Here is a 27897-nt window from a genome sequence, read left to right as displayed (position 1 = left end):
CCCACGCTGGTCATACGGCGAAGTTCATGTCAGGCGGGGGGGCGTGTATTACCTGTTAGGTGAGTGGCTGGAAGGTGTGAAACCTGAACCTCAGAGAGTGGTAGAGGGAAGTCTTCTTGAAGCTTCCAGTGAGTGAAGGAAAGGATAAGGAACACAACATTGATTGAGGCTTTGCACACACAGATCCTTCGTAGTTACAAACAGGGGATTAGTTAGTAGGCGATTTTTGCCTAAAGTCATGATGCTGAATGTCGGACCAAAGAAAAAGGACAATCTCTCCAAGATGGATAGGGGCCAAGCAGAGTTTTTGCCACAGGTAAGAGTTCTATTTGTTTTGCCCCCAAATCAAGTTCAAATACTCAAGTAGGCCATACATGCATATATGCATATAGCCTACTACTACTACTACTGCTACATCGTCATCATGCAGTGATGGGATCTGTGCAAGATGAGAAAACTGTAGTTGCAAGATGAGAAAACTGTAGTTTGGATATCTAGCTGTACATTCTATGTTAGCTACTTCCTCAAAATCACACTGCAGTCCTTGTTATCTTTAGGAACCGAGTCTTATTACTCAGAAATCTAACCAACAGTGACAGTTGACATTTGAATATTATTTGTAGAAGTCTGATTCTGAAATTGAATCTGTGTAGCCGAATTCCCCCAGAGATACACAGTCCCCCCCCCCCCCCAGAGTCCACACTTGTTTTTTACGCACACTGGCACACACACGCATGCACAAATGCACCCACACACTTGCACACATGCACACGCATACACACGTTCTCTTTGTCTGTCTGTCTGTCTCTTTTAATCATCTATGGGTTGTGCTCTACTCTCTCTCCTCCAGCTGAGTAACGAGATGCAGCTGAGCATCATGAACAAGGTGAAGAGTGGAGAGCTGACCATTGAGGATGCTCTAAACCAGGCCAAAAAGGACCGACAGCAGCTGCTTAAACAGAAGACGGTGGATGAGGTACTGAAACAACCCACACTGTAAAATCCTGAGTGTTCATTTGACTTTGAGAGTGTCCAAGGAATGGAACCATGTGGACCCGGGCAAATAAATACATTCCATGGTTCGCCACAGAGCCCCATTCTTAAATATTTTGTGGCAGGGACCCCAAAAGAGAAGATTTGTGTTAAAAATGTCAAAATTATTCCCCCAAAAATGGCAGATCTACGAGCTCACAACAAGTTACATTGCGACACATTGTGTAGACTTTAGAATAGCATTCACCTCCTTATCAGAGCTCAATTAATTTCAAGTTAATTGTCATTTAAACCCTACATCTGTATCCAGATAATAAAGACTCATGCTGTGTTCACACACTAGCTGTGACACACTAGCTGTGACAATGCAACAGGCTACAAGTAATTTTCAATGGAAGCCAGCGACATGAAGCTACAAACCTGGCATTGCCAGACTGATCACGTGGGTGATCCCACGTGATCAGTCTGGCAGTGCCAGGCTAACAAACTGATGCCCGACACATGTCACTATGTGATGGGTGTGACACGCTTAAAAACAAAGGAGCTAGCTTTCTCAGCGCTCCAATGATGCAGTGAAGCGCCAATCAATCATAGGTTTTTGTTTCACCGTTTACACTCCCCTTCTCTCTACCGACAATTCCTGCTCCGTTCTGTAAAAGGAAGAAAACTGAATTCTTGCTGTTAACCACTTCCCTGTGCTATTTAAGTCTATCCTTGTGGCTTGAGCAACACTTTCACGGCGACTCTGCAGCAGTGGCTCAGGGCACGCTCGGCAGTTAGGTTAAACCTCTTGCCCTATCAAAAAGTTTGTGTGACAAGTGCTGACAAGTGCCTTGTTAAGGCCTCTGCTCTGGTAGAGGTCCTGATTCTGTATAGAGGGCAGGGAGACACTGATGATCTTCTCAGCTCCTCTGACTACCTTCTGCTAGGTTTTTGTGTCAGCTTCCTCCATTGACTCAAAACTCACTTTATTCATTTCGAATATAGAATATCGAGTTTGCATCCTCCTGATGTGGCTTTGGAGTGGGCTTGTGCCCATATATTGTTCATTGGGGCCTGTGAGCTGTGTGCTATGTTGTTTATGTCTGTGTTTCTGCTATAGTCTGTACAGCACTTTGGTCAATGCAGGTTGTTTTTAAAGGTGCTTTCTAAATAAACTTGTCTTGACTTGACCGATTCCAAGGTGCATGAAGAACGGAAAGAAGTTCAAAGTTCAAAGAGAGAGGGTCCACTAGCCAAAAAATGGCTAGTGGACCCTGAGGCCACAAGACAAATCAAGTTGGTCTAAGGCTAACTTGTCTGTCCTGTCTAAGCAGTTTCTATAATATAAGCCTATCTGTTATGGCCATCTTGGTGTGCTTACGTTTAGGAAGGAATTTGGCAAATTGCTTATATGCACCTTAGCTGGAACACAAAACTCATGATACAACACTGTGCCCATTAGGGCAGTGGTTACCAACCTTTTTTCCGTGGAGCCCCCCAGTCTTACATCTGACAAAATCTGAGACCCCTCACGTGAACACATGTTTTCAGTCATGTTACCACTTAATCCCTATACGACGAATAGCTAAAATAGCCGATCAACAAGCTCACAACGTCCAAACAGACGCCTTGGCGCCAAAGGCTCCAGGTTGGGAAACACTGCATTAGGGTGCTTGATTCCATCAGGTATTCCACTAACATAACATCCTCATTGTTTCATGGTAAATACCTGTATCCTTTGTTGATGCAGGTGCAACCCACACAGTACAACTTCAGTGTTTACAAGCATGGACGCTATAGGTGGCAGAAGCGAGTTCTTCAGGTGAGCCTATGTATTATGAAAAATCTTTTTTTTTTATAAATATAGTTGGGTAAGTCTGAACGTGACTGTTGATATGAAGCAAAAATCTTAAAAGTATTAATTTAAGCTGGCTATAACAACAATGAATGGTACACAGTAAAAGCCTTGGTGTTGAGAGTGTACAAATGTCACCAAATGGATGGGTCCATTTGGTGACATTTGTACACTAGAATTAAATTAACACTGAGGATTATACTGTGGAATGTATTCCGACTGGGTCCAGGGCTAATATATTAACTTCACAACACTTTAAATTGGTCTACAGCTACACACACACACACACTATCACGTGTACTGTTCTGTACTTGATGAAACAGTCTGTGTGTGCATTCAATTTCAGATTGACTTCAACACTAAAATGGTGTGCAGCATAGAGAAAGGTATCGTCAAGAGACAGCTTCAATTCGCTCACGTCAAGAGCTGCGATGATGGAGTTGGCTCCAGGTTCTCGGTGTCCTTCAAAGAACATCACGATTATGAGCTGGAGGCCACCTCAGTGGACGATAAACACAAGGTCACTTTATTCTTTCACTTACAGTATAGGTTAGGTTGTACGTTGCTGATACCAGAACGGAAATTAAGTCAATCTCACAGCCTTTCACACGCAATGAAATCAACATATAAACAGCATTACACACACAGGTATGTGCGTGTATCTGCGTGTGCATGTGTGTACACACACACACACACACACACACACAAATAAAATTTATAAAAATGTGGCATGGGAAACAAACAAACAAATCAAATAAATGTAATAGCAGTAGGTATAAGGATTTGATCATTTGACCATAGTTGACAGTCTGCCCATATTGTCCTTAGTTAAATTGCACCATAAACTGTCAAACACAATGTCAACACACTGCAACCAACACTATTGTAAAACATATGTTTTAGTTTGTGCCCTATTAAATACCTGTGGACAGTTTTACTGAGACCTTTTCACTTAACCTGTCAATTCATGTCTATCTATAGATCATGGAGCTTGTCAATCAGATAATCTATGGGAACATTTATAGCCAGCCCACAGAAGGCAGTGAGAATACACACCAGCAGCCTCCAGAAACAAAGAGTCTTCGGTATGGTGTCCTGTTCCTGCACAAAGGGGGTCTCGCGTCATTCAAATGGGTGAAGTACGGCTGTGTCCTTACTACACAAGCACTGCAATTATATCACCACTAAATAGTCATCAACAGAAAGAAATATATGACATATGGCCATGTGATTTGACTAGCAGTCCCAGTTATTGACTACCACTTAGCTATCTTCGTCTTTGTTCCAGATACGAGGTACATCTCCACCCAGCTCAGCTGACCATGGTCCGAGCTGACAGTGAGGTGACGTCCTCAGTAACACCGTCGATCGTCATTCACCTCTCAGATGGAGACACCAGTGTAGAGAAACCCCACAGCCCTGACTGTTTCACTCTGATCACACACAAGAATGAGTACCAGTGAGTGACTTGGCTGGGAAAAGATGCATGGGGAGAATGTGAGAATATCATAGCGGGATGGTTTTAATACCTGTTGTAACATGATTTAAAGCCTAGTGATTGTATATAGTTTACAATCTTTGCCATTGTCTCTTTATAACACGTGAAACTCTTTTCCCATCCATATATTATCACTGAAATATTTACCCACTAACATATCCTGATTGAACAAATGTCATAAACATTGGTTTTGCATGTGGTTTGGCAATTGTGATAGATAGGTTGCTCACACTGCCAATAAGGGAAGTTAATTTAAGTTGTGTTTGCTAACTGGGTGTTTGGTTGATGTATTGCAGCTTCCGTGTGCCTGTGACAGATCAAACAAAGAGCTCTGAGGTTCTTCAGAAGGAGCGAGACTCCTGGGTCCAGGCCATTGACAAATTATGCTTGGAGTGGAAGAGGGTGTCTCAATCTGAGAACATTTATGACGAGCCAAAGGCCCTGCGCCTGAAGACGGCTGAAGACACAGAGAACGCTTTGTCAACTGGAACACACTTTTACTCAGATCTCACGTTTAGTGGCGGACGTGGGTCGCCGGGCAGCGACATAAAGCAAAGTCTTCCTCTGGCTGATAATGCGAATGCAGGCCAGACTTCTGGCAATGGTTTATCAGCTGTATGGGACAGTGACACAAGTCAGAGTAAGCCTGTGGCTAAACCACGCAGCATTTTGAAGACCACAAATTATGTTCCCGGGCCTGATGCTGTGCCTACTTCTACTACTTGGCATACTTCTCCTGTGCCTACTTCCTCTGTGCCTACGTCCCCTGTCCCTATGTCCCCTGTGCCTACATCCCCTGTGCCTACATCCTTCAGGCCTTCATGCCCCCTGCCTTCAACCCCTGTTCCTATATCCCCCCAGCCAACATCCACTGTGCCCATAGCAGCTTCTTCTGACCTGGCCTCATCTACACCAACTTCCTCACCTGGCCACAGTGCCCTCTCCCCTGCCTGTGCGACGCCTCCATCCATCTCCTGTCTTCCCTTAGCTAATTGCTCAACGTATTCCAATGTCCCACTCTCTACTGTCAACACTACTGTCCCTTCAGCCCGTGTGGGCCCTCCGGCCAAGATCCCACCCCCTCCTCCACTTTTACGCTTCAAGCCCAATGTAATTCCCCCAGCGGCGCGGACCAAGGCCTTCCACTGGGACCTTATTGTTTCAGATAAGGTAAGATTGTTTGCTTTGGCTTAATCTGTCATTTGTAAGATAATGGCATTTATAGAGTGCGTTTCCAAATTGAATATTCAGACTAGAAATGATATTATTCATATGTGTTGCATTCGAAAGCAAACAAATGCTGGAAGGTCCCTGTCAACTTGGGTCACTTCATTATTCTTGTAATGTTGTCAGGAAATATTCCTTGTGCCCTACATCTGTGGTGTATCATCTGTTTTGTTCTTTATAATGTGAATTTGTCCCAGCAAGTGATGTGATATTTCTCTCTGCAGATTGAAAAATCATTTTGGATGCGTGCTAGGATGATTGAAATCGACACATCACGCTTGTTTGAGCAATTTGCCGCTCAAGATTTGGGAGCAGTCAGCCTGGTGGAGCCGAGTAATAGCATCGAAATACTGCTGAACCAGAAGATTGCCCACAACTTCAGTGAGTATAACTCAACAGTGATTATGGCACTGGGTATTGAAGTGAAGTACACACTAGGCCTCAGATGCAGCTGCCGTTGCAGACAATGTTGTCTACAGGAACAGATTCCAGCATTTGATAACGGCTGTGTTCTTAACATGAGAATTGCCAGTGTGAAATGAGGTCACCCTTTTTGCAGCCAGCAGAGGGCAGCACAACATAGGAAGAGCTACAGTATGAGGGTTTTGGCATAAACAGCTTTAGGTCAGGCTCCATATTTGCTGCAATTAAACATTTATTATATATTTAACCAGATGCTGGTTAAAAGAATATCATAGAGACTATTCATGACCTATTGTTACAGTTTTTGGTCATACACATTTACACTGATGCCACAGCTGTTCCACTGTGGAGATGCATTTAGCTTATTTCATGGGTCTTCAACAGGGCGTCCTGTCTGAAAATACCCATTAACATGAAAACAAGATAATTAATATAAGATAATCTGTAAACAAACAAACAAACAACAAAAAAACATGATGACACTGATGATGTGCTGACAAAAAAGTCTGTGAAGCTCTCTGTGAAATCTGCAACACAATTGTATTCAATATGTAGCAGGGGTCCCTGCTTCATCTCTCTCTCAGCTAAGGGGTCATTGGCCTGAAAAACATTGAAGGCTCCTGGCTTATTTGTATCAGCAGGGGGCCACGCGTCGCTAATAAAGCAGCACCATATCTGTCCGTGCAGTCTGCAGTCTGCTATTGTCAGATAAGAGTTTTCAGTTTTTATTGACTGAATAATTGCACAATTGCATATTTGCATATTTCAACAGCCCCATGCTAAGAATGACAAAAATGGGATAAGGGTGCGGTCACACCGAACTTTGACTTCCCCAGAAAACGCTCCATTGCCATTGAAAAGCATTGGCAGAATCTGCTGCATTGGTAGAATCAAAGTTCGGTGTGACTGTACCTTAATAATGTTTTTATTTAATTATTATTATTTTTTTTTACAAACTTCCTCTCATGGGTGTTCAAAGTGACACAATGTGTGACACAATATAAAGATCACTGTACACTGCAAAAGCAAATAAAGGGACATTTGTAGGCAAAATATTTTTAGGGGTAGCTTCATTTTGAAAAGTGTTGAAAAATGCATTTCAAAACCCTAAAAATGTTTAACCTGCAAATGTCCCTGGCTCTGCAGGATACACCAGCAAGCAGAGTTTACTCCTTGCTGACCAGGAAACTTTGGTTCTGTCATGCTTAATTCATGCATGCCAGAACCATTTATGCATAACAGAACCACAACGTGATGCCTCCTCGCCGCACATTTGTTTTTGGGAGCGGAACACCGTTGTATAAACCAGCCTTTAACTTGGAGAGCGCTGCCTGCAGGTCACCCCATAACATGCATGTTTTTGCCGCAAGCCTGAGAGAGACTTGAGGAATGAAGAAATCTCTCCCTCTCTCTCTCTCTCTCTCTCTCACACACACTCTTTCTGTATCTGACTCTGAAGAACACAAGCAGTAGGCTTGTTTTGTTGTTGTTCTGTGAAATGGTAACTGACCAGAGTTTGTTTACAAAAAAGATTTCTCTCTCTCTTTTAGTTTTTCTCTCCCACGTGCACACATGCACATTTAGTTTGCATGCTCACTATTCATCTGCCTGGTATTGTTTCCCCACATAGCAACAGCTCAGTACCCATTCCAGCTACTCTTCAGTCAGGCAGTCATATGCAGTCAGTGTTTTCTGTACAATCTCAAACTGTTACTTTGCGTCATTTGAGATGCTGACTGTCTTGTCAGATGGATATAGACAAGCACAATCGTTTGTACTTGTGCTTGTACTGTAGTTGTCAATAAACTTGTGATTTTCATGTGAAAGTAGATCAATACAGTATTTACCAGAGTGTGTGTACCTTACCTCACCATATACCTTACTTTGCGTGGGGCTATAGTGACAATTCTGTTCAGTTGGATGGCTGTTAAGAAGAATAATGATTTTTAATGAATGTGATTATTTACCACAAGAGCCCTCTTGCATGCACACTCTTAAACACAGGATAACGCAGATCCAACTTGTCTTATTTAATGACTGAAAAATGTCTGAGTTGGTAATTAAAAGTACACCTGTGGTGTCCCGGGCCCAGTAGGATGCGCTCGCCATCTCCCTATACTCATTTGTCAAAACTATGCCCTCCAGTTTCCCTCAAGTACAAGTGTAGTGGAGTAGTTCTGCCTGAAGCCTAGAAACCTATAGCCTGGGTTATACTTAGTTGCTTGCAGGTGTGGCGCACTGAAAATAGGCAATCTACAAGCTCTCGTAGTGTGACTCGTTGTGAGCTTGTAGATCTGCTATTATTGGTTTATAGTATAGTGCATACTGTATAGTATATCCTATATTAAAATTGCTAGAGGGTGGGTAGGCGGGCGGGCGGGCGGGCGGGCGGGCTGGCGGTGGACATCACTAATGTAACATGCAGACTTGAAAGGCGCACCGTTGCTCCGATCCGCATCAAACTTGGCACCAACACTGGTCAGGGGTCTGCTATCAGAATAGCCACACAAGGGGCCACATCATGTTTGGGTTACCACTGAGCCCCTGGTTCGAATCCAGGTGGTTACACCACTGAACAGCAGGCTTGAGTTGCATTTATAGTATTATGACCTATTTCTCATGTCCAAGCATTCTGCAGGATATGACGCGATATGACGCGATATTGAAAGATGGCGGATTTGAAATTCCTGAACAATCGTCTGTAGAAACCAATGGCTTAGCTTCGTCCATTCTTTTTATACAGTCTATGATCTGAATAGGTATAAAACTCGTTGGATGGCATTTAGCCGTAGCCTTTTTGTGTGCAGGATTTAGAGACATCAGTGGAAGCTGGGTGTACATTCAAACTATTTCTCATTTAACCTGCTTTATCATGACGAGAATTGTTTTATTTTAGTTTCATCAGTTTTGACAATTCCAACTTAGTGCCAAAATGATGCAGTGCCTATTTATTATTTGAAAATGTTGAACGTCTGCTTTTCCCCAATACTCGCACATCAAATGAGGATCTGACACCAATGTATAGTCTGAATTTCTTGTCCAGATGGTATACATGTCACTGAAAGCCGGGGGAGTGAGCATATTTTCTAAATAGGTAATTAATTAAAGTAGGAATTAAATATTTTCCTTGTTGTCTTGGGAACAAAACATAACATCAAATAATGAAAAATAAAAAGCTTATGTGACGGGAAGAGCCATGAGCACCGCTGACAGAATGGGATTTTGAAGTTTAGGGGTTGCCTAGCAACCCATCAACTTAACAAAGGTGGGAGAGATGCTACTTACTGTACCAACATTGTCCTTGAACTCTGCCACTCATTCAAGGCATGTGTCTCTGAACATCACAACTGTTTCCTAACATGCATTGTGGTCGTTTCTTCGATTATATATATTGTGTGTAGGAGAGCTCTAAAAACAAACCTGGAAAAATAGTCATATTAGATTTGATAGAATACAAATTAGTGCACTTCTCTCAGGCACTCCACAGAAAGTAAATAAGTGACACACTTTTGTTTTCCCTTCAGAATGCTGCTGTTTGAGTCGTTCCACTGTGGAGTAAGGGGACTTCCTGTCAAGGGGGAGGCTTTCATGTACAGTGATAGTACTATTGAGTGTGTTGATTTTATTTAATTTTTTCCCCTCATCTATCGTTTCTCTAGATATTTTCCTCAAAAGTTTCCCAGTCCAGCCGGGTGAACTGAAGGACAAACTGTTCATCGTTAAGGAGGAGGATGGAGGCTTATCTGACGAGCAGATCACCTCCCTGAGGAGGTATGTCAAGAAATACCCACATTCCCCCACATTTGTATTCAGTCCTCACAGCATTACACTAGAAGCTGACAGGTGAATATGAATTGGGCTTGTGCCCAGGATGAGGTAGGTCTTTTACATAACAGAGGGGAAAAAAGGGGGGCTTAGATACTATCTGTAAAATATGACAACTGTAGAGGAACACAGGTCGTGAGTGCACTGCACCGTCAGGACATTCTGAGACAAGAGAGGCCTCTGTTAGATCAAGTGAGGAAGCAAAGGTGCGCAAGCAGAAGGTTTTTGAGCTTTATTTATATTTTCAGTAGTTGCGTGCAGTGGAAATAGCCATCCAGCCAGCGTTGTGTGCTTGTAGATCAGCTATTTTCACCGCATGACACCGGTGCATAACCAAATATAACAGGGCTTTTACTGGATTCCGCCACTAAAGAACCAATGTCGGAGCCTACTGGAGCAGCTGACTAATAAAACTTTTATCTCAAGCTATTTGAGGAGATGGAAACTATTGACATGCCCACAGGAATATCCCTCTGAAAGGAGGTAAAATGCTTTCCCTTTTTTGTTGCCACACAGTTTGCTCAGTGGCGTTTGAGGCTGACCCTTGGAGTAGTTGGTCTTATGTACAGTGCGGAGGATTATATTTATTCAGTGAAAACTTAATATATATTTTAATGTGCTATGGCAAGCCTGAGGAATAGAATCTGGAAAGAACCACTCAACGGCGGCTGCAATATTAATGAGTGGCTCAGTAGCGCATTCTGTGACTCCTGAAAAAGTGACTGTCTTTGGCTTGGGACACAATGCACTAAATTGACGAAGAAGGGAGTCCATTTTAAGGAGGCAGGCTTTAAATAAAGTGCAAGTGAGTGAATGGCTGTTCTGATTAGAGAGCCTGATTTTGTTTTTTTGATAGAAAGGGATGAGGACTATAATGGATACCTGCATTTTTTTAAATAGATCTTGTGTCTAACAGGGATTTACCTGTATAAATAAAGGTCTAAATAATCACTTGGTTTCTTCGGGCCCTGCAAATCAATGTACTGTAGCAACATGTATGGCATATATGTGATTGTGTACTGTACAGTACTCAAAGCATACTCCGAGTGTACCAACCCCAATTTATAGGACATTTCTCACAGACAGGTCACACGGACACCAAAAAATTACCACTTAGCTTCCGTGTGGACATGTAGTGGTCTCTAAGTGGAGGAAAATAATACAATCCGCACACCAGCGTTATGCTCCCATTGTTATGTTCGTAATTTATTCAGTGGTAAAGTTTCGAACCGGGAGGCTCTTCCGACCTTACTCAACGTGGTCTCAAAGTGGACCTTGAGCAGATGTCCGCCTATTAGACCGCCTATACTGTAGGTCGGGTCCTCGCAGCAACTTTTGTGGACTTCCTCCCGCAGAGTTTATTTGCCAATTATGAATTGGGTTTATATGAACTGGGCTTAAACGTTTGTAAGGTAATCAAAGAATTTTTTTTGTAAGGTAATCAAAGATTTTTTTTTATGATTGAATCCACAAAATATTCACCTATTTTTGCCAATTTCATGACATGCCCAGAATAGGGACGCTAGGGTACATGTGGTTAAACATTTTATTACAACAACATGCACTTCAATGTCTGACAATCTTACAGTATATAATGGTACTATTATGGTTCATTTTATGTTTTAAGGTATGTGCCAACCCTTGATGATGTGGAGACGTATAAATCCCACCAGGGACCTGTGACAGAACTGCATATAGTGGACCAATACATGATGGAGGTACTGTTTTGTGATTATCTAACTTTAGTTTTTCTAGCTGTAATTTTCAATTTCTGTGGCCCCTGTGGCCCCTGACTCTGTTAAAGGACCATGCTGGCGGTCTGGCATGTTTAGCTGCTTGACTATGACATGGCTTACTTGACATTACTGCCGACCATTTTCCAAAGCATACCGTGGTATGTTTGATTTTCAAGGAAGCCATTGGATTCCGTTCATTTCATTACGGTGTTAAAATCAACTTGCAGAGACTTGAAAGTTGCTTGAGATAGGTAATCCAACACACATGTCAATGACATGTATTGTTGATGCTTGCATGGTCCTTTAACCCATTAAGACCCGAGGCCGATTCTACAAATGCCTCCTAAACAAAATGTTCCAAACACTTTCAATATTTTTCAAAAAAATTCAAAAATAGCAGATGTACAAGCTCGCTGCGCGGCACAAAGTGACGCACTGTGAGCTTGTACATCTGCTATTTTTGAATAGCCAATGCTAGAAAATGACAGATGCTCCCGGTTTTAATGGGTTAAGAATAATCGACAGATTAAAAATCAACTAATTGTCAGGTAACAACATCACATATCTAATCAAATAAAATGGCTATAATATCAATATAATATCTAATAAATATCTAATAAATCTAATACAATACAGGGATGTTGTTCAATTAAGTGAGTCCCTGCACTCACTAGTGGTCATTTAAATGAGTCCCACTAATCTTAGATTAGATGTTGGCCTATAGACGAATCCACAGACGCACTGCCTGTAGGGCGTTGACACAGCTATGGCTGCCTACAGGCAGCGCGTCTGGATTCGTCTATAGAGCACCGAAGTCCTGATGTCACTGCCAGTAGAGGGCGCTTTTCCGCAGGTTCGTGGCTTTACTTTTTCTGTTGATATCCTCATTGGGGAATCTTAGATCGCTTCATATAAGAACTGTGTTCCAAAAATAAACACACCACTCTGGCGATTTTACTCATATGGATATGAAGCATCGACTGAAGGTGTAAATGTACACATTTACCCAAAGAGTAACACAATACAAACACTAGAAACAAGTCAAACAACCCAAAGACTACATTTCCCATGAACGCGGCTGCTGTAGGGACAGTGATTTCAGACCCGGAAGTAGTAGTTCATAAGACTTTTAAGGCAGAATTAATTCCATTTTCGCCAGAAACAGGCTGTATCAAATATGAATGAATATCATAAACGATGCAGAGCCACCCCCCTAACAAAAACGCCAGGGTGGTGTGCTTATGTTTGGAACACAGTTCTTATATGACGTGATCTAAGATTCCCAAATGGGGATTTCAACACAAAAAAATTAAAGGGGTATTTCACTTTCAAAAAAACTTTTGGTCATTTTATCATCTACTCAGGCCTTTGTGAGCCCCCCAGACAGTTTTTAAGTTGCTTGATTCATTATTTAGATATTTGATATTCATTTTATCAGACATGCCCCCTTCCCTACAAACCCATTGTAACTTCAAACTTCATTTTAACATGTTAGATTCATCAAAAACACCCGTCCTTGGTTCTGGTGACTCATCCTGCCCTCCTAATGCGTGAGGGGGCCGTGTTTTTTCAATCACTTTTTTCATTTTTTAAAAATATTTTTTTTAGAAAATGAAAAAAATAAAATACAATAAAAAATGTAAATAAAATAAATGAAAAAAGTAATCGGAAAAACACGGCCCCCTCACGTATTAGGAGGGCAGGGTGAGTCACCAGAACCAAGGACGGGTGTTTTTGATGAATCTAACATGGTTAAAATTGAGTTTGAAGTTACAATGGGTTTGTATAGGAAGGGGGCGTGTCTGTTAAAATGAATATCAAATATCTAAATACTGAATCAAGCTACTTAAAAACTGTCTGGGGGCTCACAAAGGCCTGAGTAGATGATGAAATGACCAAAAGTTTTTTTGAAAGTGAAATATCCCTTTAAGCCACGAACCCGTGAAACAGCGCCCTCTAGTGGCAGTGACGTTAGACTTCGGTGCTCTATTTGACAGTGCAGAAGCAGAATTCCCTTGATGCCTATAATATTAACGAGCGTCAACGAGCATCAGCTGGACACAGACACACACACCTGCCCCCTGCAGTGCTCTAATTTGAAAGTGACTGGAGTCTGTCCCATTTCTCTCCAAAGGCCCTTGAATATGATGGAATTTGATTAAGGATTACTGTCAGTGGCGTAACGGAGGGGTAGCAAGTGATGCGGTGCGGGGGGGCCACCAGCAGGGGGGGCCCCGCCTGCGCTGATACAAATATTTTTACAGCAAAAAAAATTAATAAATTGATTTATATTGGTCAAATAGAACCGAATTAGACCCGAATTAAACCCGAATTAGACCCGAAATTTTTACCCCACAAGCACAGACCCCACAAGCGCAGGTTGTGGTACGTGAAACTCCCGCGAAACTCCTGCGTTACGCCACTGATTACTGTGATTATGGTAAACTCACATTTCATATCACAGACACACAATACAGAAAGAACTGCTGTAACTTTAACTCCCCCCCCCAAAAAAAAACTGTGGGGGAAAAAAAGAACGTTATCGATACCGATATTTTCCGATATTAAATTGTTATGCTAAATATCGGACGATAATATTGGACATCCCAAAAAAACAACCATTAGTTGCAGCCCTGCTGCAGTGTAGCAGAATGTGTTGCAGCTGAACAGTGCCATGTCAGCCCATAGTGTTTTTCAGGAGTAGCTGACACCAGGTATAGGGATTATGATAATTAAGAGACACATGCAGTGCCACCTCCTACAGTAAAACGCTGTGTACATATAGCAACGCTCTGCTCACAAGCACTGAAGAACACATAGAGGTTCTTTGGAGGTAAATGACTCCTGCGGGTATACAGTCTTAATGAGGCTTCAACCCAAATGCTCCTAAAGACACATTGTATTGGCACTCTTATTCATCTATTCTATGGCATGATAACTAGAGCGGAGCTGAATATGTCTTACTATAGATACTGTAGCAGCTGGGAGGCTGCCAATTGCAACTCATGATATTAGATGCTGATTACTTAGATCCTCCGGGATTTAAAATGTTATTTATTTATTCATTATTTATTCATTTAACGTTTCTGTCGATTTTTATTTTCTCTTTTACTGTGGAAAACAAACAAATCAAATAACTTGTTCAGTTCAAGGAAAGATGCCTGCCACTTCTGTCTGCTATATTTTGGTATTCCCATTGCTTGTAGAGACTTTTGCACAATCCCCTGTCACCTCCTAGACTCTCTCAGACTCGAAAATGAGATACCCAATGTTGGTTGTTTACGTTTGTCTAAACCTATTTATAACACTGCAGCCACAATGGTACCCTGGACAGCTGCAGTGTTTGGACACTCACATAAATTATCTCGGTAAAACTGCAGTGGTGCTGTGGGCCAATGTTGATGTTGAACGCTGAGGGTCAAAATTAAGTAAAATCCTCTAATAATGAAAGGCAAGTGTTAGATCCTCGTGCAGCAAAACAGCTTCTGCCTTACTACTGCTGGTTTTGGTTCTTGTTATTACGTTGTAGTTGTAATCAGTTGTATTTATTGTAACCACTTAAGAAGATAAGAGATAAGATAAACCTTTATTTTTCCCTGGAGGGAAATTCAGTCGTCTTAGAAGTGACAGCAGCAAGGTAGAAATACAGAAGGCATAGGTAAGAGTAAAATAAGAAACAAATGAAAATAAATGAATAAGCTATGTTAAGAAACTGTCTCTAAATATCTGCAATGGGTCTCTGAATGAATATCTCAATATATTCATACAGTATGGGTCTCTGAATGAATATATCAATATATTCATACAGTATGTGCAGTCTATCAACATTGAATATATGAAGGAATATGCAATTACGCACGTACGCTATACAGTACACACATCCTATAACAAGCATACTGTATGGCAATGTTGGCAAATGTTCATCCTATCAATATTAGTGTTCAGATTAGTCTCGTGTAGCCACTGACCTTTCCCTCTAAGAGAGGAATAGATCAAATCATGTCAAATACACCAAACCTTTGTAAACAGAAAATTCTTTTCCAGTTTGGGACACCAATTTTATCAACAAGTGCAATTGGAATTGATGAAACAAAATAAAAATGAGCAGACAAAATTGGAACTGGAACACTATAAAATGTAAGCTGATAAATCTTTCCTTTTCCTTTATTTATTCAGGGAAGCCCATTGAGAGCAAGCTCTCTTTTTCAAGGGCGCCCCGATAACGGCATATACAATACATACATAATGAAAAACAATAACAAACATTTGAATCACATTATAATGTCACAGATGCAAGTAAACATAGTGTTACATGAAACAGGTGCAGTCACCATGCAGCGTGTCCTCAAGAAGCACCCAAAATGTCTCTATTGAGACCAATCGCACCAGTTTCAGAGAGTCCTGAAGTTTGTTCCATTTGTGTGGAGCATAATACATGAAAGCAGTCTTTCCTTGATAAAAAAAAATGAACTTTGTGGGGATCTCTTTACTGATAGGATAAAATTGGTACCCTGACCTGAACATTTATTTTCTGTTTACTAAATAGCTGTTACCAACAAACACTCTATACAGATGCAATTTTTACTATCCTAATACAAACAAAAGTTGCATTACTACTCTTCTTTTTTGAAAAACATTTAGATTATTATTTGTATTCCCACACCTATACTGACGTAGCCAAAATAGGGATGCCAGGTTGATCAGCCCACCATGGCCCACAACACTCTGCTTGAGGCTATGGCCATCTGGACTCTCCATGCCAGAGGGGCCTCGACTCAGACATCAATGGCTATATCCCTAGAACCATCTCCCAACACCTCTGCTTTTGAGATCAATCTGAATAATCACATGGAAATAGGTTGTGCAATTGTACAATAATTGCACTCTGTGTGCAATGTGTGCAATGTGTGTGTGTATCCCTGTGAGCCAAAGAGAGGGCTTTTTACATTTTTAGTAGGTGCACTTAACCGATTAAAACCGGGAAAGCATCTGTCATTTTAGATTTTAGCTATATATACAGTATATATAGCACATTGGTTGGCTATTCAAAAATAGCAGATTTACAAGCTCATAGCGTGTCACTTCGTGCCGTGCTATGAGCTTGAAGATCTGCTAAAAGAAAATATCGTGAACATTTGTGCAAATCGTTGAATATATATATATTTTTGAGATATAAGTTATATACGTTTTGAGATTGGGGTCCACAGCCAAATACATATCATTTGACATGAAAAGGTTTGAGAACCACATACGTTTTTCAGAAAACTCTTTTGTAGAGTACATTTGTAGAATCGGCCTCAGGTCTTAATGGGTTAATATTACACGTATACTGTATATGCATAACTGAATGCACACAGACTCTCATGCAGCTTATGTTTCTCCCCCGCTACAGATGTGCAACATCCCTTACCTGAGCACACGACTTGATCTGCTCCTGACTTTGAGAGAGCTCCCTATCAGCATGAACGACCTGCAGCCTGTGAGTTATTACTTCAATTATGGTCTCCAATCAAAAGTTGAATCAAAAGTTGGGACTGTGATGAACATGCTCTCCGTTACTGTAGCTGGAAAAGGTTAAAATCACAATCTCCACAAGATGAAGCATGCACATGAAAATGTATTCTGTATGCAAATGCTGATGTTCAGATGCATCGAGGCTTGAGACATAAATGAAAAGGACATCTGGAATCAGTGACATTAATACATGAAAGCTTTTTTCCTTTTAGTTAGTTTTTTATGTTTAAACATGAGGTTGAAGCAGTCTCTGTTATGTTTAGTCGACGGTTAAAAAACGCAATGGCAGAATGGCGTAGGTAGCACTTTTAAGACATCTTGACACTCTTCATTTGACAAAGAAGAAATTGTATATTTTTTAATCAAGTAAATCACCCCATTCCTGTCGATGTCTTAATATAAACAGTCAATCTCTTCTCGTCATTTAACATGACCTGCACCACTGTAATGCTTGTGTTTTCATTATGGCTAAAAATTCTTCTTCTTTAATGTTGTTGGGACAGTTAATTAATTCTTGACTCAAAACTTGACTCCCCTCAGCAAAGGCAAGCACTCAGGATACTCGGCAAACAGCTCACATTCATACAATGTGTTCTTAAAGCAGTAGGACACTTTGGTAGAGGTTTGGGTTGTGTAGTTACCTTGTCATGGTGTAACTAGTCAAAATGGCAAGATATATTGATCCATTGCGCAGTTGATTCAAAATGTATAATCCAAAAATAGCATTAACTTCCATTGTACGGTGAAACAGCTCTCAAAGTCACTCTTTTAGCACATACATGAACGCAAACAACGTTGATTCTGACTATATATCACAAAATCCAGCACATCATTTGTTTTTAATAAAAATATCAACAAAACATATTTAGCCGTTTGCTGATCTGGACTGGATCTCCGACTTTGGTAGCTATTTTTGCATGATTAATTTCTAATCCACAGTGCAACAGAGCAATATAGCTCGCCAATTGGACTAGTTAGATCATGACAAGGTAACTACACAACACAGCCCAATCTACTAAAGTGCTAAATTGCTTTAACATTCAAATGAGACAGAATCTGATGGTTAAAAAGCAGCAAGTTGTTTTGAATGTTTGTGTTGTCTCAGCCCGGGCCCATTTTTAGTCAGACGAATCATTAAACCTCTAGAAAGTCGTTTATATTGCTGTTGCATACTGCAGGTTATGAAGATATTGCAGTCAGACAAGAATACCCCCAGCTTCTGCAGTAATTCACTCAAGCTTCTTTTTCTTTGAGCCTCAGTGTTTGTTTCTCTAATCTCTTGTCATCTGACTATCTCAAAATGAACAGAATGTAGAGTCATTTTCCATCTGGACTAAAACACATACAGTACAGTATGCATGCTGGGTGACAATATCATAAACAATTTAATTAAATGTACAGATTCATGGAGTGGTTTGCGGCTGGAATACACTGCAGGGATACTACTGTGGCATAATGTACACTCACTGTCCTCTAATCTGCAATCTGCAGATGATGCAGCTATCTCCAAATACATGATCAAACAAGGGGCTGTGAGTCGCTCTTGTTTCCGAACACGTTAAGTCCTGGGATTCTCTGACATGGTAGACTTCCTAAGCCCAGAACATTAAGGAGGATTTGCTTGCCATCTGACAGACAGGCAGGGCTCAAGCCTGGAACGTGGAAAAGTCACCAACTATCAGTGGTGGAAAGTAATTAAGTACATCCACTCAAGTACTCTACTTAAGTAAAAAAAATTAGGTACTTTTACTTTACTTGAGTATTTCAAGTCCCATCGTGATGCGTTTGTGAGCTATAAGTATATTTTGATGGCAATACTTTTGTATTTTTACTCAGATACAATTTTGAATAGACTTTATGGCTATCGTAGTATCAACAGAGACAGAAAAAGGCTTGCACACGATACTTCAGGAAAGGCAATATCCACAGAGGCTTTCAGTCTTTTTGATGTTTTAATGAACCATGGTGCTGTACAAAACGGAATGTGCTACAGAACGTACTCCAAAACAATTTTGAGGTGACACCTTTTTTCATCATTTTTCACCCAACATGTTTTTTTGGTTGGACTTTTTGTATTAGCTCCATGGATCATTAAAACATCAAAATCATTTGGAAAACCTCTGTGGACATTGCCTTCCTTGAAGTGTCTGTTTGCAAGTATTTTTCTGTCTCTTATTTATTCAGCTTATGCACCTGCTGGAATACTTGATTATTTGGACTGTTTAACAAGAGCGCACACAATGTTTCTCAATTTTGGCTATCCACACCACACAAAAACCTTATTGTGGGGAATCAATTAGAATCAAATAGAAATAAAGGGACAATGCTCATATTGAATTGCTATTTGTACTATATTAGTACTTGACACAGGCATATTTACTGGACTATTATCTATAACTGTCCAGTTTATTAGGTCAAACGAGGTAGCAGCGTTTTTCTCTTGGATCCGAGCTAGGCTTTTACCTACTTTAATAGAACAAAGGACAGTTACATCCCATGTACAGTATACTGTTAGTAAGTGTTAAAGCACTAATGCCTAGAGCTTTATCGGTTTGCCGTTTCGAAGATCCTGCGTCATTCTACGTTACAGATTACAGAGGAAATAATAACTTTGCTCTGTGCCCCTGTGTTTGTCTTTCAGCTGATTAACCAGAAGATCAGAATGTGCACACAGCTGTACAACTCCAGGTCATTTGTTTCCGTGCTCGAATACCTCCGTGCTGTTGGCAATTACCTCAACAAGAATGCTGGAAAGGAGAAGGCCAAGGGATTTCGCCTCTCGTCTTTAACTAAAGTAGGGCTCCGCCACCAATGTCTGATCGTTGCTGGAGTAAGACAGGGCTAATAAGACTACAATTAAGTAATTGAATCACCGGCAAAGTAGAACTCTATGCATGCATGGTCACCAGTTGCTGGGCCCATGGGAAATTAACTGCCATTTGCTCTGGCATTCAGAGCTTTTACCGTGCTGTGTATTTCCATCAAGCTACACTATCTGAGCCATTTCCTAATTGTTTTGGTATCATAGCCTATGTGCCAATGCCGATGTCAAATCTTTTTACGGTTGTTTGGGCTATGCTAGATGTTGTTGGTGTGTGTTTGTACCTTGTGCTCGCATTTTGATTCTTTAGGATCGATTTTCCTTTCAACTACTTCAATGTGTCCATGGTCCGTTCACTAATGGGAAGGTTTAATGGCCTGGGCTCCTGGCGCAGATGTAAAATGTAACCCTTTAACTTACCTCACTAAATGAGACTGGCTTCATATTTCCTCAGAGGCGTTTTGGGGTCCAATTGAGAGAGCTCAGTTGTCACTATTCGAGACACACTCCCTTGAAATCAATAGTTTAATGTTTTTTTTTAGAAAGTTCAGTCAATGCTCCTCTGGGGCTCACCTGGGCCTGATGCTGGTAAACAACATAACCTAGAAAAACACTATGAATGCCTACCACAGGATTACAGAGATTCACCTTGCATTTCAATAAAGAAATCTAGCATCAACAGGGCTCCAATACTAGAGACTTGTAATATAATTAATATCTAACATTGATGGATTCATACAGATTTTTTATGACAAAAACCTTTGGATGTGTTGACAACGTAAGAAAAATACGCAATGAAGGAATTTGTGTAAATTAATGCACCCATTTAGGTGAGTAGGGAAACAAACAACCAGTGCATCCTATGCCTTAGCTGGCCTTGAGCATGGACGTTGCATTCTTGTTCCTATGTGCATGCTTGCACCCACATGCACACAGGCATACAGATGCAGAATTAGTTAGTTTGTCTCTTCACTTCATTTCAAGGCCCTGTGTTTGGCAGGCCTTGCACGGTGTGCCTATAGGGACTGGGCTGCAACACTAGTGACGTCAAATAATCCTGATTCATACTTATTTGCAGAAATAGCTGATCTACAAGCTCACAACGCGTCACGCTGCGGCTACGCATTGTGAGCTTGTAGTTCAGCTAGTTCAGTTTCGCCGCACAATATTGCATGTAATCTAGTGTAACTCAGGCTTCAGTTATTGTAACTCTGTACTCTCTCTCATCCACACAGCTCTCTCAGCTACGTGGGAAAGACAGAAAGTTCACCTTGCTCCATGCCCTTGTGGAGCAGATTATGTTGCATGAGCCGGGCGTAGGCACAAACTTCATCCAGGAGTTGGCTGAATTTGAGACTGTACCAGGAGGTATAATAAGCTTATCAAGATTCGGTCAAAGCAACCAAAAACAAAAATGCTGCTTTTCAGTTGGGTCCTGTGAAGTGAAAGTTGCATTTATCTCTGTCCTTTCTTTTGGATAGCTTCCATCAAAGGATTGACTGCAGAGGTAGATGGTGAGTAGACTATATTTTACTTTTGTGTCAAAGGCAGTTATTACTGCGATCGATGAATGTTGACACCTCTGCCTTTGTCCCAAAATATGTTATCTACCTTTGTGCAAGCATTAGGATCACAGCATTCACCAGATTTCTGTGTAGTGTATTGTTTAGGGGGTATCCAAGCTCAGTTCAGCGTATGATTGCAAAATGCTTTGGAAAAGATTGATGGTCTGAAAGTCAGTCAATTTAAACAAGCCCCCCCTTGCCTTCCACAAGTGTATCATAGTTGTCTTGATGTGGGGGGGGGGGGTGTCTACAGATCTGGGAGCAGCCCGGAACCCAAAGTTGTAGGACAAAGTTAGAGTTCGGCCGACATTTGACAACATGATTCAGAAAAGCAGTGGTGAACTAGTACTTGCACATATTGCTTGGTTACTTGGCTTGACTCTGAGGAAGACATCAGTCAGTAACCCCTGGAATAAATGTGCAGACTTAAGGAGTGTTCCAGTGTCTTGTTTGGGTAGTCTGTTTGAAGTGTTCAGGTAAAAAAACTTTTGCTAACCACTTAGACCCTATACTTAGTTGACCTGAGCCCCCCAAGGCTCTACAAGGGCTGCTCCTGTTTTTGCTCTACACTAATATCTTCCCCAAAAATAGCCGATTGACAAGCTTGTGAGCTTGGAGATGGAACTTAGTACCTCCACACATTTATTTTCCCATATGTCTTATACCTTTTGATTAGATTTGTGATTTGTTTAGATTGGTTAAGATTAGATGTCATTTGATGTGTCTCATTTCGTGAGGAAAATGTTGGCTGCATTGTAGACAGTTGCCATGAGTACGAATATGGCCCTTGATAGACTCAGACACATCCTCAGATTTAAAGCTATTTGCTGTCACCCTGCAGTCTTGAAGAATGAACTGCAGAAAGTCATCCAGTACAGGAAAACATACAAGAAGAGAAATTCAAAGGATCAGCACCTGAACTTTTCCAATGACCTGAAGGTAGAGTATAATGCTTTGCTTGCTATAAAGAATTCATTTAGGGGTACTGGACACCGTAACGTTATATCTTGTAATTAGTTAAGCTGCTGCAAAGTAGTGGTACCAAACTATTTAAATGAAGCTGTCTGTCCATATGTGTATGTATGCGTGTTACTCCTCTGTCCACAAATGTGTCCACCAGATGGTGCTGCAGCAACCCAAACTTCTAGTGTGCCTTGATTTATTCGTTTTTTTGTCACTACAACTATTACTATGTACTACTACTATAATAATTATTATAATAATAACAATGAGAAGAAGAAGAATGACAATAATTATATCCCTTTTATGTATTTCTATTTGATGTCAACACACAGCACTGTCACTACAACTCATTAAGAACATGTAATAAGTTTGAGTCATAGCTTGAATTTCAGTAAGTTAAAGATCTCACCAGGAAGTACCCTCATGCTTTTCTCCACCTCCCAGATGGCTGTCGAGAAGTACAACGCAGAGTCCTCTGTGCTTACCAAGAAGTGTGAGGAGATGAAGAAACTCTACTCTGACATATTGGTAATCCCTGAGTTATTATTTCAATATCTTTGTTATGCATCCTCAGAGATGGATCTTCCCTTAGTTCAGCTGGCCCAGATGCGTTTGTGATTGTTTCTAGGGTTATCTACTCGCCCCACTTCCTGCAGGGTAGATGTATTTCAGAGGAAAAGTCCTTAAGTTTACAGTTTTGTCCAGAATTTCAGCATCCTCTATTCCCAGGGGTGTACTACAGCATTATGTATCACGTATCAGGCCTAAGAGGTGGAATGGACTTGGCTAAAGGTTAATGCACTGATTTCTGGCTTTAAAACATGTCACTCCTGTGCCATATTCATTAAAGCTACAATCCGGGTTTTCTTTTAATCAATAGATTGTTATTTTAACCAATTTGTATGGTATGTTAATACAATATAACTACCACTTATGCATTGGTTGGAGGTGGTCTAACTACACCTCCATTATTGAGACATTTTGACCCTGGTGTTGGTGGGTAGGACACCAAATGGTTGGCAATAAAGGTATTTGAAGCAGCGTGCCAATAGCTGCATGGGTAAGGCGCGTACCACATAGGCTCTGATGCCTGACAGTGAGGCTGTATTCGATTCCCAAGCCCAGCAGACCTTTGCTGCATGTCACTCCCCGACTCTCTCTCCCCGTTTCCTGTCTCTACAATGTGCGCTATCAATGAAGGCAAAATAAGGCCCCTTTTAAAAAAGGTTATTTGAAGCAGATGGCCATCTTGGCTGTAGTTCTGACATTGTTAACTCTCTCCCTCGGGAGAGGGAGGCAACAGACATAAAACAAATGGATTGTAGCTTTTAAACCTTCAGACAGAGAAACACACACATCATTAGAAATACTAGGCCGGTGCCCATTGGGTACCGGCACTACTCGGGAACGATGCAAATAGAGAATGCACGCTTTTCAGCATAACACGCCCCACCGTGTTATGCAATACCCGTTATACTCGTTGTCAGAGTACCCGTTGTAACTGCCCCATGCCCCACTGCCCCATGGGGCATGGGGGGGCCCACTTTCGAAAAACCTGTCCCCCCCCCAAGAATCCTGTCATCGGCCCTGACTGTCAGGCATCAGAGCCTATGTGGTACGGACTTAAACCACTTGGCTATCGGCTCTCCCATATTGTACATTATTAAATGGTTTTACATAGACCAAAATGCCTAGCAACAGTTTTTGCCAACAAAGGTGAGACAAACTGAAAAGTTATCACCTAAACACACATCCAACTTACATGTACAAGTACATACTGTATAATATATATGTTTTTTGTGAAATAATTAAAGCAGATTTTTATCTATTTATTGAGAAACGGTATGGCACTAAAACTGGATATTTTGCAGAAGTGTTACAATGGGGAGCCTTGGGCATTATGGTATATGTAAAAAATATAAACTGGCGTGGGCAATTGATATTTCTTTTAGCTGTGGGCAAATTCTATTTGTCTGTTCTCATTAGCAGTGTCATGTACTCCCACGGGACACGTCTCGGCCCATCAGAGTGGTGTATTTGCCCTAGGTGGCCTGTTATTTTTCGGTGCCGTGGCATAACAATATTTATTGCACTGTTCAAGTACTGTACATAATGACTGCGTAGGTGATTTCTTAAATTAGGTGGTGCTTTTAAGCATACTGTAGCGCTGGGTATGTGCTCTAAAAGCAAAGCCTGGTGTGTTGCAACATCACAGAGATGAATTTGCATACAAGCCGACAGTTCTTTCGAGTGGTGAACATAACTCCTCCATTAGGCATAGAGTACACAATTATCAGCTGGAGGGACTTGTCAAAGAATGTATTTCTTTTGTTCCTTGGGGAAACTAAAGGACATTTTCTTTGTCAGGTAACCTAGTTAAGGTATGAAGCAATAACTTAAGTCTGCATGTGACATATTCCTTGATTCTACATCTTGTTTTTTATCACACAATAAATGATAGGAAAGCTGTGTCCATTGTCACAGCTTGTCTACACACCGCCTTGAATAATCCATCATCTCTTGCTATTGTACTTTAGCTCTGAGATATGACAGGATGAAGGGTGAGCTGTGGTGTTATATGGGGACCACAATTAGATTCCAGCACTTATATCAACTTTTTCCTCTTCTTTAGGATTGAGAGAGGTAGAGAAAGATAGAGAGACAGAAAGAGAGAAAAAAGAGGAAGGTTACTGAACCTCCTAAAGCAACTGTACAGTATATCTGACAACTCAGAACATTCCCTTCTTTCCCAGGTAGAAAGAGAACCTACGGCAGTCAGGTTCTAAGGATGGCCTGCCATCTGAAATGTAGCTTTACTCACACGAACAGTAGATTTTACAATGTATAACTTTAGTTTGTATGGCTGAGCAAACTCTTTTCAACTCTTATGTTGCAGTAGTTATAATGCACAGTTATATAGTAGTTATAACTGTGCGTTATGTTGTCATATATCACATGCTCCCCAGTTATTTGATTAGTTTTTCCAAGGGCACAGCGATGAGTATCAAATGGCATATTCAGGTCAGGCAGACAGACACAGTTATCCATAAGAGCTCTAATAGAGCTTGCATGTGAAGTGGTCAGGTCGTGCTAGATGAGCACATGCATTATTGTGTTTAAACAAGTGGTGCCAGGCACAACAAGCCCTTACCCCAGGGTCATTGCCTGCCTTTCCTGAAGGTTTTATGTAATTCTGTGCAGCTCTTTTCCTGTAGACAGACACAGTCAAACCGGACAAAAAGAATACAGTTAGGATTATAGCTCTGAAAGAGAAAGAAGAACATTGAATTCTTAGTTTGAAGTAAGTTGGACCCTGACAAAGTTATGGCTGAAAAATTACCCTTGACCTTGTCACAACTACCCCCAAAATTGTATCAGGTAATCTAGGGACCACCTTTCTTGAAAGGTTCATGTCATTCCGTGCAGCCGTCTTAGTGTTAACAAACTTTAACAAAAATCGGTTAGTTACCAACAAGCCGTCCAACTCCCATTGTAGTTGGTGTGGTAATCTCTTGCATCATTAGGTCTCTGCCCAACAGTAACAATATTACAAAAGCAAAGACCCCTGACAAAGTGACAGCTGTTGGATAAACAGTTATTATTTATTTTGTTATTTTTTTGTTTTGTTCTTTTTCACAAACAACTAATCATGTCTTTCTCCTTGGTCTAGGTTAAATTTGGAGAACCAATTGATCGTGATTCTCAGGAGCTCTTTGGTTTGGTCTGTCAGTTTATCCATGACTTTCAGAGGACCCGTGCTGAAATCATATGAAATACAGTATTGTACACCCCTTTGAACTCCTAATGAAAGAGTTGCAGGATGCTCAGTTTACATACTCAATATGTGTCCATATGTATGTTGTTACTATACAATGTGTTATAGTAATTTATACTCTATACTTAAAAACAGTGGTATTCCTTTATGTGCCATGAAGGTCTGAGTGAAGGCAGAGGTTTCATTCCAATCCAACACTATACCAGCAATTTCACTAATTGGTTGAAGTTGTGTGACTGGTGTAGAATTGCTTTGGTATGAAAACTTGCAAGTTAAGCACAGACCTCAGAAACCCTGACATTTATAATGGATACCTGTTCCTAGTGTTCAGCTGCCACATTTGTTTGTAGTAGCATTGAGGCAGCCAGAGAGGATAACTATTGCATCTGAAATATGCAATCTCATGAATACAGTGCATCCGTATTGGATTAGTTTGTGTCCCAGGTTATTTTTGTTTTATCCAGGAGGCTGGATCAATATTTATTCAGATTTGTTTTGAGATGGCTCAATAAGGGCACATCGAGAGATTTGAACTTGCTCGGTTTTATGAAAGATTCACATACTGCAGTGTGCTGCAATTACCCATTCACTGGAAGGACAGCAAAGTAGCAAAAGAACACTCCAGATGCCAACTGAAATGGGTTCATTTCGAGTCCATGTTTTCTTTGCATATATAGACACCCAATTGTGCCATGGTTGGGAACATTTTCTATTCCAGAGCTCCTGGAAGAGCTCGACCCACACTGACTCAGGACAACATTCTCTGCTGTGGCATTGCATACTGTACATACATAAATACAAACGCAATCACATACAAACCTTGAGAGGTTTGCTGAGGTGACTGGGTAATTGACTTTTTTCGGTGTCTACTCTAAATGCAGATTATGCATAAGTAAGCATATTACGATGTTTTATTCAGGTTGGAATGCAAAACAACAATGATAATAGTAATCATCATAATTAAATTCCCAACAGCAGCCTATTTTACTTGGTTTACTTGCTGTAAAAGTTGTATCAATTTGAATATCAATTTGTTATTAAGTGTCTTTTGTCTTTGGAAAACCTCATCAGGGCCTTGTACCAGGGTGGTGGTAGCCTGAAATTTACAGAGATAACAATTGGTAATAAAGTTAATTGGTTTGCTGAACTGAAAGACCTCTAACTACTGTTAGTGGTGGAAAGTAACAAGTACGTAGTAAGTACATTTACTCAAGTACTGTAATTAAGTAACATTTTAAGGTACTTGAGTTGACTCTATTAGCATTTTGTGATACTTTATACTTCCACACCACTACATCTCAGGGGAAAATATTGTACTTTTTACTACACTATAATTATTTAACAGCTTTAGTCACTTTGCGGTTTTAGATTGTTAATACAAAACATACATTAACTGTTCAAAATAGGGACGCCAGGTTGAAATAACATGCAAGCGGGCAACGTTTGATTGTTTTGTTATCTTTGAATAAAAATAAAAAACACATGCACTGGAGGCCAAAAGAGGAGCTAGTACCAGTTTCCCTGTAGACAGACGACCCCCCCCCTCCCCTTTTTTTGTATATATATTTTTTTTTTTCTTCATGTTTCTTTTGTACATAGTGGTATTTGTTTTCCTCTGTATTTTTATGTTGATTTTTGAACTGTTTGGTTGCTACTATATATGTCTATGAAATTAATTCAAGGACCCCAACGGAAACAAGTCCGCAAGGACTTTTTTGGT

General features: G+C 40.8%; 1 protein-coding gene across 1 annotated transcript; it reads left to right on the top strand.

The window, feature by feature from the left end:
* Nucleotides 1-148: 148 nt before the first annotated feature.
* LOC308096284 (uncharacterized protein) lies at nt 149-27897 on the top strand. The gene is made up of 17 exons (XM_080443671.1): nt 149-316; nt 851-976; nt 2726-2797; nt 3177-3350; nt 3812-3969; nt 4119-4289; nt 4625-5498; nt 5780-5936; nt 9638-9749; nt 11431-11521; nt 16932-17018; nt 19695-19847; nt 21110-21242; nt 21356-21388; nt 22281-22378; nt 22847-22930; nt 26073-27897. The coding sequence occupies exons 1-17, from the start codon at nt 239-241 to the stop codon at nt 26172-26174; spliced, it is 2703 nt and encodes a 900-aa protein (XP_080299797.1). The 5' UTR covers nt 149-238; the 3' UTR covers nt 26175-27897.

The sequence above is a fragment of the Gymnoscopelus braueri genome (genome assembly GCF_963280865.1).
Source record: "Gymnoscopelus braueri genome assembly, chromosome: 12".
Classification (NCBI taxonomy): domain Eukaryota; kingdom Metazoa; phylum Chordata; class Actinopteri; order Myctophiformes; family Myctophidae; genus Gymnoscopelus; species Gymnoscopelus braueri.
Note: the sequence above shows the minus strand (reverse complement) of the source record. Positions and strands in the feature narration are given on the sequence as shown.